General features: G+C 38.7%; 1 protein-coding gene across 1 annotated transcript in view; it reads left to right on the top strand.

Moving 5' to 3' along the window:
• The first annotated feature begins 100 nt into the window (after positions 1–100).
• LOC106517522 (synaptic vesicle glycoprotein 2C) overlaps positions 101–18207 on the top strand; it is a 29133-nt gene continuing 11026 nt past the window's right edge. The window contains exons 1-4 of the mRNA XM_014008407.1: positions 101–249; positions 5015–5769; positions 16728–16908; positions 17868–18019. Of these exons, the coding sequence (XP_013863861.1) occupies positions 5172–5769; positions 16728–16908; positions 17868–18019 (931 nt within the window). The 5' untranslated portion in view covers positions 101–249; positions 5015–5171. The remainder of the gene's footprint in view (positions 250–5014; positions 5770–16727; positions 16909–17867; positions 18020–18207) is intronic.

Genomic DNA, 18207 nt, shown 5'->3' with positions numbered 1-18207 from the left:
TCTCTCTCTCTCTCTCTCTCTCTCTCTCTCTCTCTCTCTCTCTCTCTCTCTCTCAGTGCTGCAGCCAGAGAGGACTGCATCAAGAGGAAAAAAAAAAAAAAAGCACGTCGTGCGCTGGCAGTAACCTGTCATCCTGCGCTGCTGAAAGAAAAAGCCTCCAGAAGATCCCTTAATTTACACAAAAGCAAAACGGAGTCTACAGCCATGGGTTTCTGTCAGCTCAGTCCACTTTACTCCCCATAAAGGACGGTAAGAAAATACTTTTTTTAATAGGAGGTGATTTAATGTGTTAATATTACGCACGTGCTTGCACTTTCCCATTTAAAGTCAAGGCTCAGATAGTTTTTCCGTATGTTTTGTGATTTTGTTAAAAAAAGTTGAAGTTGTTTCCTGCGATTTTGTTACTTCTCTGACGGCTAGGTGCAAAAGTGGAGATCCAAAGGAGACGAACAAAAGAAGTGACATATTTGAATCCAAAACGTTTTATTTTTATTTTTAGAATCATTTTATTGTGAAAGTGTTTGAGCTGTGGGGTCGTCCAGGCTTTTTGGTTGCGGTGCTGCCTGCAGCCCCGGGGCGGTTAAAGCACTCTGACAAATAGAGGAGAGGATGCGGGAGCGCAGCTGAGCCTCCTGACTCATCCATGAGAGCAGCTCCATCCGAGAGAGGCAGGGAGCGACTGACATGAAGGCGCACAGCCGCTCAACTGGAAATCTCTGGGAAAAAAAGTGCTTTGTTTGCAATCCCAAAGGCTGCTGCTGTAACCCTGCTGGGTTACCACTGAAATGAGCAAAAATGTTCAGGTGAAGTGACTGCAAGTTGTTAGAATAGACTTTTTTTTTTTACATAACACCAGTTATGAAAAAGTTGCGACTATGTTCAATGAAAATGCAACGATTTGCAAATCTGACAATCCCATATTTTATTCAAAACTGCAAGTGTTCACCAAATTGTGTGATTGTTGGAAAAAGTGAGGTAATATGAAGGCAGCAGGACACAGCCATGCTTCCCAATGAAGTATCCTTTTTTAAAACCATCTGCAAACGTCTATCTGCTGGAGTTTTTGGAGGAGATTTGTCTGCTGGTACATTATGTTTCACATCTCATGTATTTGGTCAGCGGCACAGAAAACCCCCCCCCAGAAAATCAAACAAATATATGTTTGATTGAATAAAAGCAACAGACAAGTCACTTGCTGTGAGGGTCTATTTAAAATATCCTTTAAAATGTGTGCCTAAATTAAAATATTTTTACTTTTACCTAATTATCTGGTTTAAGTTCTTTATCATTGCTTATCACTTAAAGGCAAAAGCAGGTGACACTAAACAGTTGTGTGTTACTCTAAAATAAACTTGCAATAATTAACCATTAGCTTACAAATGAGTGACTTTTGGAGTTACCACAATTTAAGATGGCCGTCACCAACTCACCTCAAAGCTCCAAAATGACCATAATTCAGTTTATTTTACAGATATTTTGCTGAAGTGTGGCTGTAGCTGAGAGTTATCCCCAACACTCCACGTGACACTGAATGTGTAAGATTTGTTGTCATTTAAACCCCATACTCTGAGTATGTTCTCTTGTAATATTGTATGAGATTAAGTTTAAGGTTATTTTTGAGGTTTGAACAAAACAGCTGAATCTCTTATTATTTCTCAGCATAGGAGGATATTATTCTAAAACTCTGGCATAAAAGACAAAGGGAAATTTGCATCGATTCAAGGAATGTTAGACCTTTATTATAATGAATTAATCTATACAGCACATCCTTGTTAATTAAAAAAGTTTTGATTTGAACAGTTATTTAACTGGTTGTGGTACCTACTGTATTTGAAATGATGTTATTGCATCTAATGATAATAGGGTTGGTAATCTGTGTATGAGAAYTCTATTTTAGTAATTCATATGGTGACAAAACTTCCATAAAATATTATGTATTTAACTGTTTTTACAGTACCCTGCAAATATTTTAAAGAACTGGGTTTTTCGCTTCCATTGAGTCACATTTTTATGTAGAAAATTAATAATAAAAAAAACAACAGCAAAAGTTTAAGGTTCAAAATAACTTAGAAGACCTTTAATAAAGCCTGGAAAAATATTGATTAAGGCCATTTTTAAAGATCTGACTCACTGGTATGCTGAAGACTTTTGCACAGAATTGTGTATTCTCATGTCATCGTTCCCTCGTACCACCCCGACCTGTTCCTCCTCCTCTGAGTCAGTAATGGCATCAGCGTTTGATGAAATCTCCTAACTCAGACGTCTCAGATGAGGTCACAGATTTGCCGTTTTGATGGGATTACATGCTGCTCGGCCCACTCAGGGAATGGTCCTGCCTCTTCTGATGCTAATAGAGAAAATTACCCATCATGCCACTGTGCTTACAGATGCCTTTGAAAGGGGGAGGACAGTGAGACAACAAATCTGACTGAGGTTTCAGGAAGTCGGGTCACCGCTGAGGCATAAACTAAAATTTCAACAATGAATTGAAGCTGTTCTAACATTGATTGCTTAAGAATAACTTTGATATTTTAATAAAAAGGCAGTTGGCCTTCCATGTTAGATCACATTTGTTCTTCTTGTGTTGGATAAAATTTATTAACCCCGGTGGCCACCATGAGTTTGGTTGACCTGGAATGTTAACCACCTGTAGACAAACACTAAATGATTAATTTCTGAGAGCTTCGCTGAGTTCTTTTCACTGGGTTATGGGATATTTTGCTAACAGACAGTGTTGGTTTCACCACAGACCAAAGTTTAAAGCAAAGATATTTTGCAATATGCATGTAGTACCACACCACATTTTACCCYAGTATCTGTAAACTTGACTGGGTTAGCCATTTTTATGTTTCTTAGTCATTTGGCTGTGGCAGCCATCTTGAATTTGGTTTACGTCAAATGCTAACAAGCTGTAGCTGTATATCCAGGTATTGCTTTCATTCACATTTGTAAATAAAATATTTAGCTAATGTTACTGACAAGCACACACAGACACCGTTGAAAAACCTTATTGCTGCTTTGCTTTTGTTTGCTTATTAAAATAACTGCATTTCTAACCACTGAAGTCAAGCATCTGTAATTATAAATGCTGAATTTCTATCTGTTAATAGAGAAGGGGTAGATAGTGAGCTGAGAAGAAAACGATAAAACAAAAACACTTGAGCCTGAAGTGAAAAAAAATGAAAGTGAAAGAAAAACAGAGGAGGGAGGAAAATAAAATAAATAAAAGAGTGATTGCTCTGTTTGACAGTTTTTGGCGTTTCCGAGTCTGATTGTGATTGCTCCCGGTGCTCAGGCTGTCTGTGATGTCGGGGTCTCGTCAGCCGCGGTCAGGTGATGTCAGGTGACCTCTGTGCTCCGGTGTTGGCTAAGCTTCATCACCGCTGACAGGGTCCCTCACTGAGCAGTCCCCTGCTTCCCTGACAGACATCACTACCGGAACTCTTACTCTAAATGGTATCAGCTCAGCAACACTCACTGCTCAGGGTTTGTGTTGTCAGAAAGATTAATCGTATTGCCACACAACACAAAAAAACCTACGATACTCATCGCTCAGTAGAAAAAAATGTTTTAACAAACTAGCCCTTCAACTAAATGCGTATAAATATGAAAAAAAAAACATTCGCTTTGATTATTCATTCAAATGAGCACCTATAAGTTATCCAATGAGATAAAAGGGATTCGTAGAGTCACCTTGAATTACTGGGTACGTTTTGCCCAAATTGCATTATGGTAGCTGGACTCGTCCCGTGATTTGTGTCCTCCTGTCAAAGCTTCAGTGTTTGTTAGAGACTGTTGTGAGGAGGTCTTAGAAAAACAGGAACTACACTGTACATCTCTGTCAATCCCTGCTAATAAAGACCATGTACAGCGTGAGTCAAAAGTCAAAGGACACTCTTTCATTTCAGAGAGAAAYGAGAATACCCCAGAAAATAATGGGTGAGGGGGCTTTTAGGCTATGTTCAGAACGTGGTCACCATTATGAAAGCTACCATATTAGATCAAGGGCAAGTTTTTCTAAAGCTAGGCCCCCTCATCTTTTTTGGTTATTCAGATATGATCATTTTTCTTTTCTTTCTGAAATAAAAGGATGTCCTGTGACTTCTGACTCAACCTGTACAATATATTTTTTAAGTGAGGGGGTTTTGCTCACCTTACAGCAATAAAATGTCAGGTTTTTGAATTTCTGTGTGAAGCTTTTATGTTCCCATCATACATGTTGATTTTCTCCACAGTCCTTCAGTTTCCTCTCACCATCTAAAATCATGCGTTTGTCCTTCGACAAACTGGCCACCTGCTGATATGGATTCYTTCAAGGAATGTTAGGCTATTAATTCTAAAAGTTTATAAGCAATAATAATATAGTATATATTTGACACGAGGAATAATGGACTTCATGTGCATTAGGGCACAAATGCAATATTAGCAGCCTCAAAGAGGAGCTGTGTGTGTGAGAGAGTGTGTGTGATTGGTGTCTATATATCCACTCGTGACCACTTTCCTCCTGCTTTCCTTGAATTAAATGTGACAGCACTGTTCCAGTCGGGTCGTCACTCTCATTACAACCAACCGGCCCTTTATTGAGGACAAATTGATTTTGGGCAGAGCTTTCTTGTTTATGAGATTTTTTTTTTCTCTCCTTAGAAATGATCATGAGTCAGCAGATTCACCTTTTTCGGTTTGAAAATATCATCTCTTTAATGCCAATGGCAACTCATGAAATAAAGAACAAGGATCTTGAAATTGAATGTTCATTTTAATAAAAAGTGAGCAATACAGAAACGGGCCCTTTTCCTCACATCAATCCAGATGATTAAAAGACCTGGGAGATCGGTGTGTGAATGATTAAAGAGGGAATGTGCTGCCAGTGGGATGTCATCTGCTAGTCTTTGATGTTTATAAATGTAGAGATGGTATCTTTAAAAAAATCTTCTTTCTGACTGTCTTTCTCTGATCCATCTTGCCCCTTTTCTAATTATTGTTTTGTTGTTTATCCTTCCCCCATGTCTTATAGCCTGACTGATGATTGCTACAAACGCTGGGGGTCGTCTCCTGCAGTGACACTCAAGAGTCTCTCAAGAGCCATCGTTCCTGCAAACCCCATCCTCCCATATTCCCTCCACTTTCGTCTGTTTCTAACAATTCGCTGAAGATCTGCCCTTGTAGCCAGCATGGAGGACACTTACAATAACAGGACTTCTCTGGTCAAAGGGGCCAAAGACATGGTCAAAGAGGCCAAGAGGCACGCAGCAAAAAAGGTCAACAAAGTGGTGGACCGCGCCACAGATGAGTACTCATCCCATCGCAACTACTCGCGGTTCCAGGACGAAGAGGACGACAACGAGGATTTCTACAGGAACCAAAGGGGGCAGGAAGGAGAGGCCTACCAGGACAACGAGGAGGGCTCCAGCGATGCCACGGAGGGTCACGATGACGAGGACGAGATCTACGAGGGGGAGTACCAGGGGATCCCGTCGGCGGGAGACAAGAAGCATAAGGAAGGCCAGGTGGCGCTGGGACAACCCGGGGCAGATGCCACGAGGGGCCGGGACGATCTGGAGCAGGAGAGACAGGCGGACGAGGAGGAGCTGGCCCAGCAGTACGAGCTGATCATGCAGGAGTGTGGGCACGGGAGGTTCCAGTGGCAGCTGTTCCTCGTCCTGGGGATGGCGCTCATGTCAGACGGTGTAGAGGTGTTTGTAGTGGGCTTTGTGCTGCCCAGCGCAGAAACTGACATGTGTGTGCCAAACTCCAGCTCAGGATGGCTCGGTAAGGACTCTGTGTTTGTTTGCACGTTTGCATGTTACATAATTATGTGTAGACTAGGGTTGGGTATTAAAAGGGTTTAATTCGATACTGGTGCCAAATCGATACTTTCAAAACGGTACCGGTTCCTAAACAGTATTTAAATCAGTACTTTAAAAATAAATAAATAAAACACACACACTCACACAGAGGTTTGTGAAGCAATGACTATTTCTGAGGCAAAGTCAAACTTGAAATTGACCAACTTATTAACTTAAAACCATTAATAATTTGTCTTTGCACCAAATATTCTTAAAGCATTTGTTGTAGGTGGAAGTTTCTGCATCCTATTTTGTAAAGTGACACCACACTTTGGACCGTTTTGCTTCTCAACTATAATGCTATAATATATAACTGTTCAATGCAGCGGTACCTGTTAGCCCCTCTCCATGAACTCACTTCTACTCAATTCACTTTTGTATACACAAATAAAGCTGATCTGATATAGTATACTTCAAATGTGTGCAAGAAATCCACCAATCAATGGTTGCCTTAATAACATGTGTGATGAATACTTTGTTGGCATGAAATGTCAACAGAAAATTAAACTAAAATTACAATTGTCCAAAACCACTCTTGATGAGCATGATGATCAATGAGCATGACAGGGATTTTTTTTAAACCCAATTTGCTATTCCTAAACCTAAATAGATTTTGATGCCTAAATACTGTATAAAACAAACCWGTTTAAACCATTTCACCTGAAGACACAATGTAAAGAGAAAATTTAAACAAAGCACATGCAGTACAGTACAACATGCAGTACAAAGAAGACTAATAAGCCTAAAAAACTACAGTTTTCCACCTGAACTTGGTCTCTTGATAAATTTACAAAATTACCAACGAGTTCTTTCTTGTCTATGAAGGTTATATCCTCTAATACTACATTCACTAAATTTGTTTTACTTTATAAAACTTTACCATGCCGTGTTACACAAGTGATATGATATAGGGAAGCTAATTTCTCATAACTAACATTTTTTTTACCAAGAATGTGACATAAATTATTATTCTTTACTTTTCTGCAAAAGGTAAAATAAATTCCAACGAATCTACATCTAAAAATTGAACAATTTTAAAATTCAAATTGAATGGAACAGTAATCACATGACTGGTAGAATGTTTAGTTTGAGACAAATGCAAAAAATAAAAAATAAAACATTTTGTGATCCCACTGTACCTGCCACACTTTACCCTAAAAGCTGTCGATAGGAGTTTCATGCCTCTGGATTGAGAGGGTTAATCCCCTTGAGCTCAGTGGGTTGACGTGAAGTTTCGACAGTCCCTGTAGCTGCAGGTGTGTAATCCATCACCACAAAGCTGTATCTGGGGGTTGACTTGCTGTGTCAGAGCCAGAGAGGAGAGGACATTAAATCAGGCGCACGGCCCTTAAAACTAGCCGCTATGGCAACGATGCATCATCTTCAAAGCAGCACCTGATGTGAGGAGAATGTGATGACAGGTTCAGGACAAACTTGGAATATTATCAGGAAATGCATTGAAAATAGATGTGCTTTGAAAACTTGAGTTCATCCAAGATTTTCTCATAATCCAATTTTTTAGGAGCAAAACAAGCTTTTTTTTTTTTTTTTACCCCATAAGTATCTAAGTAAATAATTTTCTTCCTCTCTTGGCGAGCAAACTCTTGCAGGCATTAGTGCTCTCTCTATATGTCACTCCCTTTCGCCCTCCATTCAAAGTCCCTCTCTTTTCATCTCCAGCTCTGCCCCTTTCTCTTCATCTTTCTCTTCCTGGTTACCCTGAGGCTCCTCCCTGTTCAGGTGTTCCCAGTTGCTGTGGGCGATTACTGTGACCTTGTTGGTATCCATTCATGGATTACCACACTGGTTTTATTTTTATTATAATGGAGATATAATCAGACTGAAATGTTAAAGGATCTGTGGCAAATGTTTATTGCATTTGAGTCAAAGTAAGCAACTGGATAAATAAACTGGATTTCAATGCATTAATTCAAGCTGAACAGGATCTAAATTACACTAAGATGTTCTTATTTTGAGCTGATAATAATTAAGAAAAAGTTTTGGTGGGATAATGGACAAGTGTGCTTCAGTAGCAGTATTCAGAGTTTTGCTGCAATACCACATTAGCAGAGATGCTGGATTGTACAGCCCTGAAAAAAAATGTTAGCAGTATGCAGAGAAGGCTTTAAACATATGCTAATGTAAAAAAAACAAAAAAAAAAAAACAAGTGCTGGCCTTTCCTTCCATGCGTGTAGTTAGTTTCATTACCTGATTTTGCATTATTTTAAATGACTGATCAAAGGTTCAAATTACAGACTGCATTTATTGAAGAATACACTCTAAAAATGCTTCTTTTGTTTCCCAATGATTATAAGGGCATTGTGAAGATCATACACTGAATTTACATTTCATTTTGAAAGATTAAAACATGTAAAATTGCTGAAAATAAGATGAAAACAAAGGAAATCATGACTGAGCTGACAACAAATAACAGAAATAAACCTAACCTATAGAGCAAACACAGTATCACAGCAACATAAGTTAAAACTATCATAATATCTAAATTAATGTATTGTACATACGTCTATACAGAAAGTCCAGTGCGCCTTCATGACAAAGAATGCATGCTTCAAAAATAAAGCCACATTTATTCCATGTACCATATATATACATGATACAAGCTATTAATAGATGAAAACGTGTTGCCACATTTGGCATGCTGCCTTGGTTTTCTGAAAATCCTGCTTTCTTGCGTGCATGTTACCATTGCAGATGGAAAGAAATGGATGTTGTGTGTTTCCAAGGAGAAATGTGGCGGTCTATAAGGTTAGCAGTAAAAGTAAATGATCCAAGCAAGAAGCTATAGGGTGAGAAATCCAAAGAGCCTAAAGGCAAATAAAAAAATTAAAAAACAGCTCAAATGAATAATTTTACTGAACAAACCCGTTAACACTTGAAACATTTGTGTTCAATAACTTTAAAAAAAAACCCCACACTGTAACTATTTGGTTGCTGTTTTTTTCTGTGCTGGAGTCATTCTGCAGCCTCATTAACCACAAAACAGCCACATCCAGGAGCACAGACTGAGCTGAACGTAAAGGGATGCTGCATTATGGCAAACAAGAAGGTCTAAACAGCTTTGTAAAAGCTTTGCGAAGTAATGATTTGATTACTGAGTACAATCTAATGTAAATATCCTAATCTTATTGAACCGCCATGGTTATGAGAATGAGGGACAGAGTGTTGGTCATGACTATTCATTAATGTCCTTCCTGTTTAAATACCTTAAATGTTTAAGGTAATGGAGTGATAGGAAGGAGAAGAAGATATAAGGAGCGACGTATGAAAGCAGAAGCATAGAGACAAAGAGGAGTGATGCTGAGGGAGGGTGTGGGTGGACTGAAGCGGTGAGGTGAAGACTGGTAGTATTTAGTGAGGAAAAGACTGGGCTATTATCTCAAACACAACAGACAAAAGGAATGGATCACCCTATCATTACTTATTTGTTCTCATTTGCTCTCTGATGTAACGTGTCTCATCTCAGTTTTTTAAACAAACTTTTCACAAACCCTCATTTTTCTTTAACGTCCAACTCCTCTGTTGTACCTCTTCTTTACATGCTGTTTTTAGTCCAACCATCTTTCTCTACTAAAACTTCCTCTTTTGTCTTCTCTTGAGCTCTGTTATTAAATATCCACCCCCCCACACACACACTTTTCCTATAATGTTCTTTCTCTCATTCTCCCAGTCATGTTTGAAGCAGCTGGCATGCTGTGTGTGGGGCTGTGTGGACCGGGTGCAGCTGAGCATGGCTAAACTGCAGTAAGATCGCAGTGTCACTGCAGAGATCACACACACACACTTCCAGAACAGAGCAATGAACGTGGGCGCTGAAATAAAAGAATTGAGGGTTTTTTTATGCCAGGGGGCTGCCAGGTAAAGTATACTGAATGCATGCAAGTTTCTGTGCACGTCTGAATGAAACCTGCAAACCAGCAAAATCAGCAGCAAGCCRTGTCTAACTGCTTACTTTTCATTATACTTTGATCAAAAATAGATTTCAACTTAACCACAACTGTCCTTCTGGTTAATGAAAGCTTATTTTGAATGTTTTTGGTACCTGGATCTTCCTGATATCATGTGTAGTTCCAGAGATATGCCTTGATTTGTCTTCTTAATCAAGATAACCCATTGATACTTGGTCTGAATCTTATTTTTAGGCTATTTGAATGAGGGGTTGATGTAGTTTTAAAGAACAAACCTCAAAAAATATTGGGATATAAAGATTTCCCAGCTAGAAAGGAAAAAAAACTTGCTAGCTCACTGGGAAAAAGACCAAAATTTAAGACTTTTCTGCTGTAAATCTTGCTTTTTGTGACTACTGCTTGACAAAAGCTTCAAAAAAATTCCTTGAAATTATATTTCAGATATATCATTCAAACATTATGCTGATAAAGTCATTCATTATATTTGTGCAAATTAGAATTGTTGCATATTTTAAGCAATTATGCCTTTTCACTGCATTTACAAATCACTTTGTGGCTTAATTCTCAGTTGGATATGATGGGTCGCATTTTCTGATGTAACAATGCTTCTTTGCAATCAAACCTGTGCATTTCTCCTTAAATGGTGCCCCATTTAGTAGGAAAATACATTTGTGGGTTGTGCCCATGAAAAACTCACCACATCTTCTCTCCCACTGGCAAACATCTTCTCGGGACAATCAGGCACCCCCCACAAAGCGGTATTTATCAGAGATCTCTAAAGTTTGGGAGTTGAAAGCCCAGACTTCAACCCCTCTGAGTACCTGTGAGATCAACATGGGCGTGCTGTTTGTTCCAGAGTGACCAACAGAACCGCATTAGCTGTCTTGTGACAAATGCAGGTTAAAGGGATGYCATCTCACAGCATGTAACGAAGCTGCTTCACAGCATGAGGAGGAGGTGCCAGGTTGTTGTGGCTGTGTAGGAATCTTCCACATGCTACCGAGGGTCATGTTTGGTAAATGAATCATTTGTTAAAGGGATCCACAATTAGTTGTAACATTAAACTTTAATTATAAACATTTATTTTAACTGTAAAATAAAGACTGTAAAAATACTGTAGGCTGTTTAGTTTTGTAAATTTTTTAAATTATATTTTAACACAGATGGAGCCATTTTATTTACACGCAAAGCATTCTGGGTAAATGATGACATCAACTAGGTCCTCGCTGCGAGGCTACTAGCGAGCTACATCCACCCTGAAGGATAATCTTGGACAATATCTGATGATCAACTCTTTTAAATGAAACCAGAGAGCGTTGACAGAGAGGAGAAGGTAGAAATGACTCAGCCTGTAACTGAAAATATAGATGGAGGACAACAGAGCTGCTTCATGGAAGAAGAACCTCAGCTTAGCCTGTTAGCCTTCACGCTAGCACCAACGCTATATTGCCTTATATGTATTAGCTTGGTGCTAGCGTGACAAACAAGCTCAACTGAGGTCCTCCATCCATATTTTCAGTTGCAGTCTGAGTCATTTTTGCATTCCCCTCTCTGTCATGTGGATGGAGGACCTCAGTGACGAGAGGAGAATGTGTGGCGCTGAGCTAATACATGTTTATGGTGATAGCGTCGGGGCTAATGCTAAAGCTAACAGGCTAAGCTGAGGTTCTTCTTCCATGAAGCAGCTCTGTTGTCCTCCATCCATATTTTCAGTTACAGGCTGAGTCATTTCTACCTTCTCCTCTCTGTCAACGCTCTCTGGTTTCATTTAAAGTCTATCATCAGACATTGTCCAAGATTAACCTTCAGGGTGGATATAGCTCGCTAGCAGCCTCGCACCGATGACCTAGTTGATGTCATCATTTACCCAGAATGCTTTGCATGTAAATAATATGGCTCCGTCTGTGTAATATATTTTAAACTTTTAGTTTAAAAATTATAAAAACTGAACATCCTACAGTATTTTTACAGTCTTTATTTTACAGTTAAAGTATATGTTTATCATATAATGTCTAATGTTACAACTAATTGAGGATCCCTTTAAATTGCCAACAAGTCTTGTTTCTTCAAACTTCATTCATCCAACTCAATTAACATCAGACAAGAATCATTTAAATAATAGGCTGTTTGCCATAAAAACAGAGAAGATTTGGCAAGTTCTTCTTGGGCGTAACTCAACCCTGCTGCTTGACCCACTAATGCATTTTCCTACGTGGCACCATTTAAGGTGTAATGAACAGGCTTTCTAGCAGATTTACAACAAAGAAATAATGAACCAAACAAATTTCCTTATATTTTGTGCTAAGTTTAGAGCTCTTGCACCCACTTGTGTGACTTAAATATGACCAAACGCTTCAATCTCTTTTTCTGCGGAGGTGGCACAGGCATGAATCCGATAAAACAGGCACAATGTAGCCCAAATAAGATTACATGCTGATCAGCGTAAAGGAGCTGTTGATAGAAGCTGCGAGGGAACTAAAGAAAACATGGCGAGGGAAGCACGGGGAGAAGTGAGACCAATGGGAGTGTAGAAGAGGCTGAAATGAGAAGAGAAATGAGAAGTGAAGCAGGAAATTGGAAAGCAAGGATGAGAGGAAAAGAAAAGGCTGAACGATTGGGGCATGAGGGTTGAGGAGACGAGGTAAAAGGGCAGGACATGATGTATAAAAGATAATGTGAGGGGGAGAAAAGAAATAGGTACGGGGACGTCGCCATGGGGTGCACCAGCTCTATAAGAGCATATCATGTATGTGAATAAGACAGGATGGGTGTTTTGTGTGATGCGGTGACATTTTGCACCGCTGTGAGTGTGGAGCATCAAAGCATGAAATCAAAGGAGAGGTCACGATGCAGCTCAGTACTTCCACATCTCTCAGGGGGCGTGGAGGGGTCCCCTTTGTCCGTTTCATCTCTTAGGTGGAGCTTTGTCTTCTAACGTCCTTTCATTGCRTTAACACGGTTTAACACTTGGAAGTATTTAAATCTATGCAGCTCTGTAGAATTTTCCACGTCTTTAGGGTGACTGTGATATTTTTTTCCCCGTTTCGGAGGTGTGTTTTGACAACTCAACACAGTGTCATGGAGGAAAAACCCTTTTGAGAAATCTCCTGACACACTGTCATCCTCTGATGGTGCTCACATTCTGCATGAGTCTACAGCTCTAAATTTAGATGCATCTCTCTGCCTTACCACAAGCAAGTGGAACAATTCAGTGCATTTTATTTAGACGTTTAGAACTAAAGCTGAGAATGCTCTCTAAGTGCTTCTTATGGCAAGAAATTTGAAATACACAACCGTGTTGCAAATATGATAACGGGTATAGGAGTGAGAAATAAGAAAAAAGTAAGGGAATGTAGGATAAAATGACTTTCCACACAAATTGCTGTGTCAATAATGATACTTTTTTTCTGCTATATTTCATTATAATGCATGTTTCTCCCCTTTGTTGGAGCCAGCAGACATCAAGCTGACACACTTTGGAGYTACTCTGACAGAACATCGATAAATTCATTATGTAACCGAGGGTCCTCTAGGGATGTGCTGGTAACTGTTTGGATCTTTATGTACGGTATTCAAGCAGCAGAAACCCAGGATTTCTTTCAAAGACAGTTTTATTGTTTGAGTAAAAACTTAACTGTTTGGTAAAACTGAGCTGTGAGGTCTCAGTCTTAACATTGAGGCCATGAGGGTCGTTTTGACCCAAGGCCAGCAGGAGGGTTTCACCTGGGGACCCCACTCCCCCCGCCACTTAACAAAAAAAAAAAAAAAAAAAAAAAAAGAACAGGTGTTTAAATGTGGCATGAAAAGCAGAGGCCAATGGACGTTTCACTGCATTTATAGCCTCTTAATGGAGCAAACTTAAATTGTGCAAACACTAAATACCCTTAAGTTGAATTAATGGAACTCATAAGTGAATAGCGTCCTAATAGTGGACACCCTGCAGCAAAATATTCAAACAGGTGCGGGCTCACAGAAGAAAAAGGTTATCTGAATGAAGAAAGACAAAGTAGGAGTGTAGCTTTCTAAAATTAATTTTAAAACATTGTGAATAAAATATCCTTACGGCTGAGTCATGCTGTATTAGTCAATTTTGATCTGCATCTCATTTTCTGTTTCCTGCCGTATAAGGCATTTTGAATGCAAACAACTGATTTAAACCAGATTTCAGATTAGGTTTTTAAATATTTGCAGGCAAAGCAATATTATCAGTTTTTATATATATAAAAAAACATGTTTTGTATGGACATWAAATATCAGAGAAAAATCCAGCTGGACTTGCATTTTTGCAGCAGTCATGGCATGCCCACAAAAGCCTTTAGTTGCACAATATCAGCTGGATAGACTGAAGCAGTAATAACCTCCTCTCCTCTGGGCTCAGTCGTGATGATCAGTAAAAAAAAATCAATTCTGTTTTGTTGGAGTATTGATCCCATTTGTGACGGGCAGGATTAAAAGAGAGCAGAGGGCCCCTTTGTAAAGTCAACCTGCGTTACTGGTCATTTTTATTTAGTCACTGTTCAAAGCCCGTTCTGTATTTTTCACTGCTTTTACTCATCAGTAATGTGATGATTTACTGGGGTCGTCTGGTTGAATTTACTTTAAATCAAAAATCAAAACAGAAATTTTCAAATCAGCAAGTTTTCTAAAGAAAAACAGTTGTGTGGACATTTATTTACTCCCATTTATGACAACATGAGCAAATGCAAACATAATGCTTCTCATCTGTGCTTCTGATATTAAATATAGTTAAGAAAAACTATATATATTTTTTGGTAACTTAATATATCTTAATTACCTTTTCAAATTAATTTTGGAACCTGGACAAAGCCTGAAGAATACCTGAACCAAAAAAGTGTTGGAATATTTTGTTCTTATTGATCATGCAAATCTAAAGAATTTAATTAACTCAAATAACCACCCACATTATCATCTGTAGATGTCTTATTAGTTCCCATTTCCTGTGGCAAGCCTCAAAAGGCATTTGAGAGCAAAATGTAGTTATTATTTTAACAGGACAATCACCAAATTTTCACTTACATACAGTCGTTACCCTCCACCAGCACAGACTTAGCCAGGTTAACAACACCCATCATTTCTGTAAAACAAAAATTCTGCTGCAAAAATCTTTTGCAGGTAAATGGACTGTACTTATCTGACATCTTTCTGCTTCACAGTACAATCTGTGCCTTCATTCACCAATCCACACACATTCATACAGCACTTTACTACAGCTCTACAAAGCTAATCTGAACAAATCATTCTGCAGAGTCTAATCAGAGCTTTAGATCACATTCATCCTGGTTGGGCTCATCGGAGGCAACGAGGTGTTCAGTTGTTTCTTCACATTGCGGTATTTGACCCTGTGTTAAAAGTTTTATTGGTTTAGTTCTCAGCTTTCCCAGTTCAAAAATCTAAAACTGTTCATTTACAGAACTCCATGCAATTCTTATAATGTGTTGTTGTTTTTTTGTTGTTGAGCTTTTCAGATAAATAACTTTAATGCTTTTAACTACATTAAAGTAGAAGTTGAGTGCCATTTAAGACAATTTAGACTGTATTGAAGTCTAAATTGTAAAGCATGTAAAACAATCACAAATCCTATTTTTATTTTACAAAAAAGAGCAGTAAGAATTATCACCAGAAAACATTACAGTCACCCCTTGAATATCTTATTTTGTAAATTAAAATTATTACAATTTTATGAGTTGGTTGATATTATACTTTGCAGCTTAATTATAAGGCTCATAAAAATGTTACCTTTAAACATCCAGTTATATTTTGTTAAGAAAGAAAGTTCTTATAATCTTAAAGGACTTGAGATGTTTGTGAAACCCAGGATTCGAACAAACTTGAAGGACTGATGTACTTTGGTTCAGAGAATAAGATTGTGGAATACTCTGGAAAGTGATTATAAAAATGTTGGTTCAATGTGTTTAAGAGAAAGATAAAAAATAAGTTTGTTAAAGAAATATGAAACTCTGTAATGTATATCTAAGTTGTTTGAGAATCAAGTGAAGTTTTTATTTTGTTTTTTTTTCCTAGTTATTATTGCTTTAAATTATTTACAGAAAAAAGGGGCAGATATTATGAGATTTTTTTCTTCTTTCTGCCTCATTTCATTTCAATTTGATTTGTATATATGTATTTTTGTTGTGTATACATGCTGTGTATATTTTTGTTTTTAATGTGTATAAAATTTTTGGTTTTAAATGAAATGAATAAACAAGTAAACTAAACTAAAAAAACTAAACAATTTAGATGATTAAATAATTCATCAGGCAAAAATATGTTGTAGACTTACWYCTTTCTACTTTTATCAACATTTTAACATGTCTTTTTTTAATCCAATTTTCTTAATATTGCCCCACTAAATACCATCCATCCATCCATTTTCTTCCGCCTATCCGGGGTCGGGTCGCGGGGGCAGCAGCTTCAGAAGGGAGGCCCAGACCTCCCTCTCCCCAGCCACTTCTTCCAGCTCCTCCGGGGGAACTCCAAGGCGTGAGCCGAGAGACATAGTCCCTCCMGCGTGTCCTGGGTCTTCCTCGGGGCCTCYTCMYRKTGGGMHGTGCCCGGAMYACCTCACCAGGGAGGCRTCCAGGAGGCATCCTTACCAGATGCCCGAGCCACCTCAACTGGCTCCTCTCGACGTGGAGGAGCAGCAGCTCTACTCTGAGTCCCTCCCGGATGACTGAGCTTCTCACCCTATCTCTAAGGGAGAGCCCAGCCACCCTGCGGAGGAAACCCATTTCGGCCGCTTGTACCACTAAATACATTACCCCTTAATATGAGTCAGCTAAGCTGCAATTTAGGATGTAAAAAACAATATATCTGTGAGTCTTTTCAAACTACAAGCAATGGATAACTATCTGTTTTTTTATTTTTTATATAGATTAGCTAGAATCTGATAAATCTCTGTCAAAACCTAATCAGGGCTGTATCTCTTCCTTCCAGGCAGCGTTGTTTACTTGGGAATGATGGTTGGCGCTTTCTTCTGGGGAGGGATGTCTGACAAAGTGGGCCGCAGACAGTGTCTCCTCATTTGCATGTCCACAAATGGCTTCTTTGCCTTCCTGTCGTCTTTTGTCCAGGGTTATGGCTTGTTCCTCCTCTGCCGTCTCGCCGCRGGCTTTGGGTAAGTCTGATAAAGTGGAGGTCAAGGAGGAATCTAGTTTAATGTCTCAGAGTGCTGCTTTTAAACCAGTTTTAGAGTCAGTGAGATAGTTATCAGTCAGACTAAAATATTTTATCCCTGAGATTTAAATGTTACATTATGTTCATTATTTGATTTCAAACAAAACAAGTTTCAGTTACTTTCATTGCTTTTAACTGAATGGATGGAGGTTGCTACAGTATTTATGCTAACAAATGTAATTTGTATAACAGCAAAAACCATGAGCTGTCAAGATTTATTGATTTTAGCTAATGGGATTTAAAAACTGTCCATAATATGTTGCGTGAAAAAGAAATATGATCAGAAGCAGAGTGTGTCTTTTTGGCACAGAGTCATTTATTCTTGTTGTCATCTTTAGCAGTGTTACCGTTCCTTTCAGAGCTAATTCAGTAATTGAACCTACTTCATCCTCTCCGGGGACACTCAGAGTAATTGAAAAGGTTATTGAAGCTGCCAGAATGAGCTGTGTCTCTGAAACGTGGGGAAACAGATATTTCCCTTTTTTTTTTGAAACATGAGTCAGAGGAAATATGTTTTGTAGGGCAATTCTTTTTTTCCTACTTTCACCTCTGTTGCTCACTTGCAGTCACTGTAATTTATAACATAATAACAGCATCCATCCATCCATCCATCCATCCATCCATCCATCCATCCATCCATCCATCCATCCATCCATCCATCCATCCATCCATCCATCATCCATCCAGCCAGCCATTTTTTTTTTTAGATGAAGTCATAATTTTTTTAATCAACCCTTTTTTTAGAAATGGTTTTCATGTTATTTCTTATTTATTTATTTATTGGTTTCATGTTGTTGAAGCCCAGGGAAATTCACCATTTCACGTGAAATACATAAAAATAAGGTTACATTTCTGTCTGCTTCAGCTCCTCTAAACATCTGTATCTTTGTTTTTTTGCAGGATAGGAGGCGCCGTGCCCATTGTTTTCTCCTTTTTTGCAGAGGTGTTGTCCAGAGAGAAAAGAGGAGAACATCTCAGCTGGCTCTGTATGTTCTGGATGATTGGAGAGATCTATGCATCAGCTATGGCCTGGGCCATCATACCACATTATGGTGAGTTCATTGGTTCACTTAGCTTGGTAGGGGACCCTAGAGGGGTTCAAYGAAAMAAGCCGAAGGAAAACCGAAATAGCCAGATAGACAGAGTCAGACAAACAGAATTTATGCTGAATTTCTTAATGCGTCTGCAATTCGCGCGCACACTCACACACACACACACACACACACACACACACACACAC

Source organism: Austrofundulus limnaeus, unplaced genomic scaffold (genome assembly GCF_001266775.1).
Source record: "Austrofundulus limnaeus strain Quisiro unplaced genomic scaffold, Austrofundulus_limnaeus-1.0 Scaffold49, whole genome shotgun sequence".
In the NCBI taxonomy this organism is placed as follows: Eukaryota; Metazoa; Chordata; class Actinopteri; order Cyprinodontiformes; family Rivulidae; genus Austrofundulus; species Austrofundulus limnaeus.
This window is presented reverse-complemented; position numbering and strand designations above follow the sequence as displayed.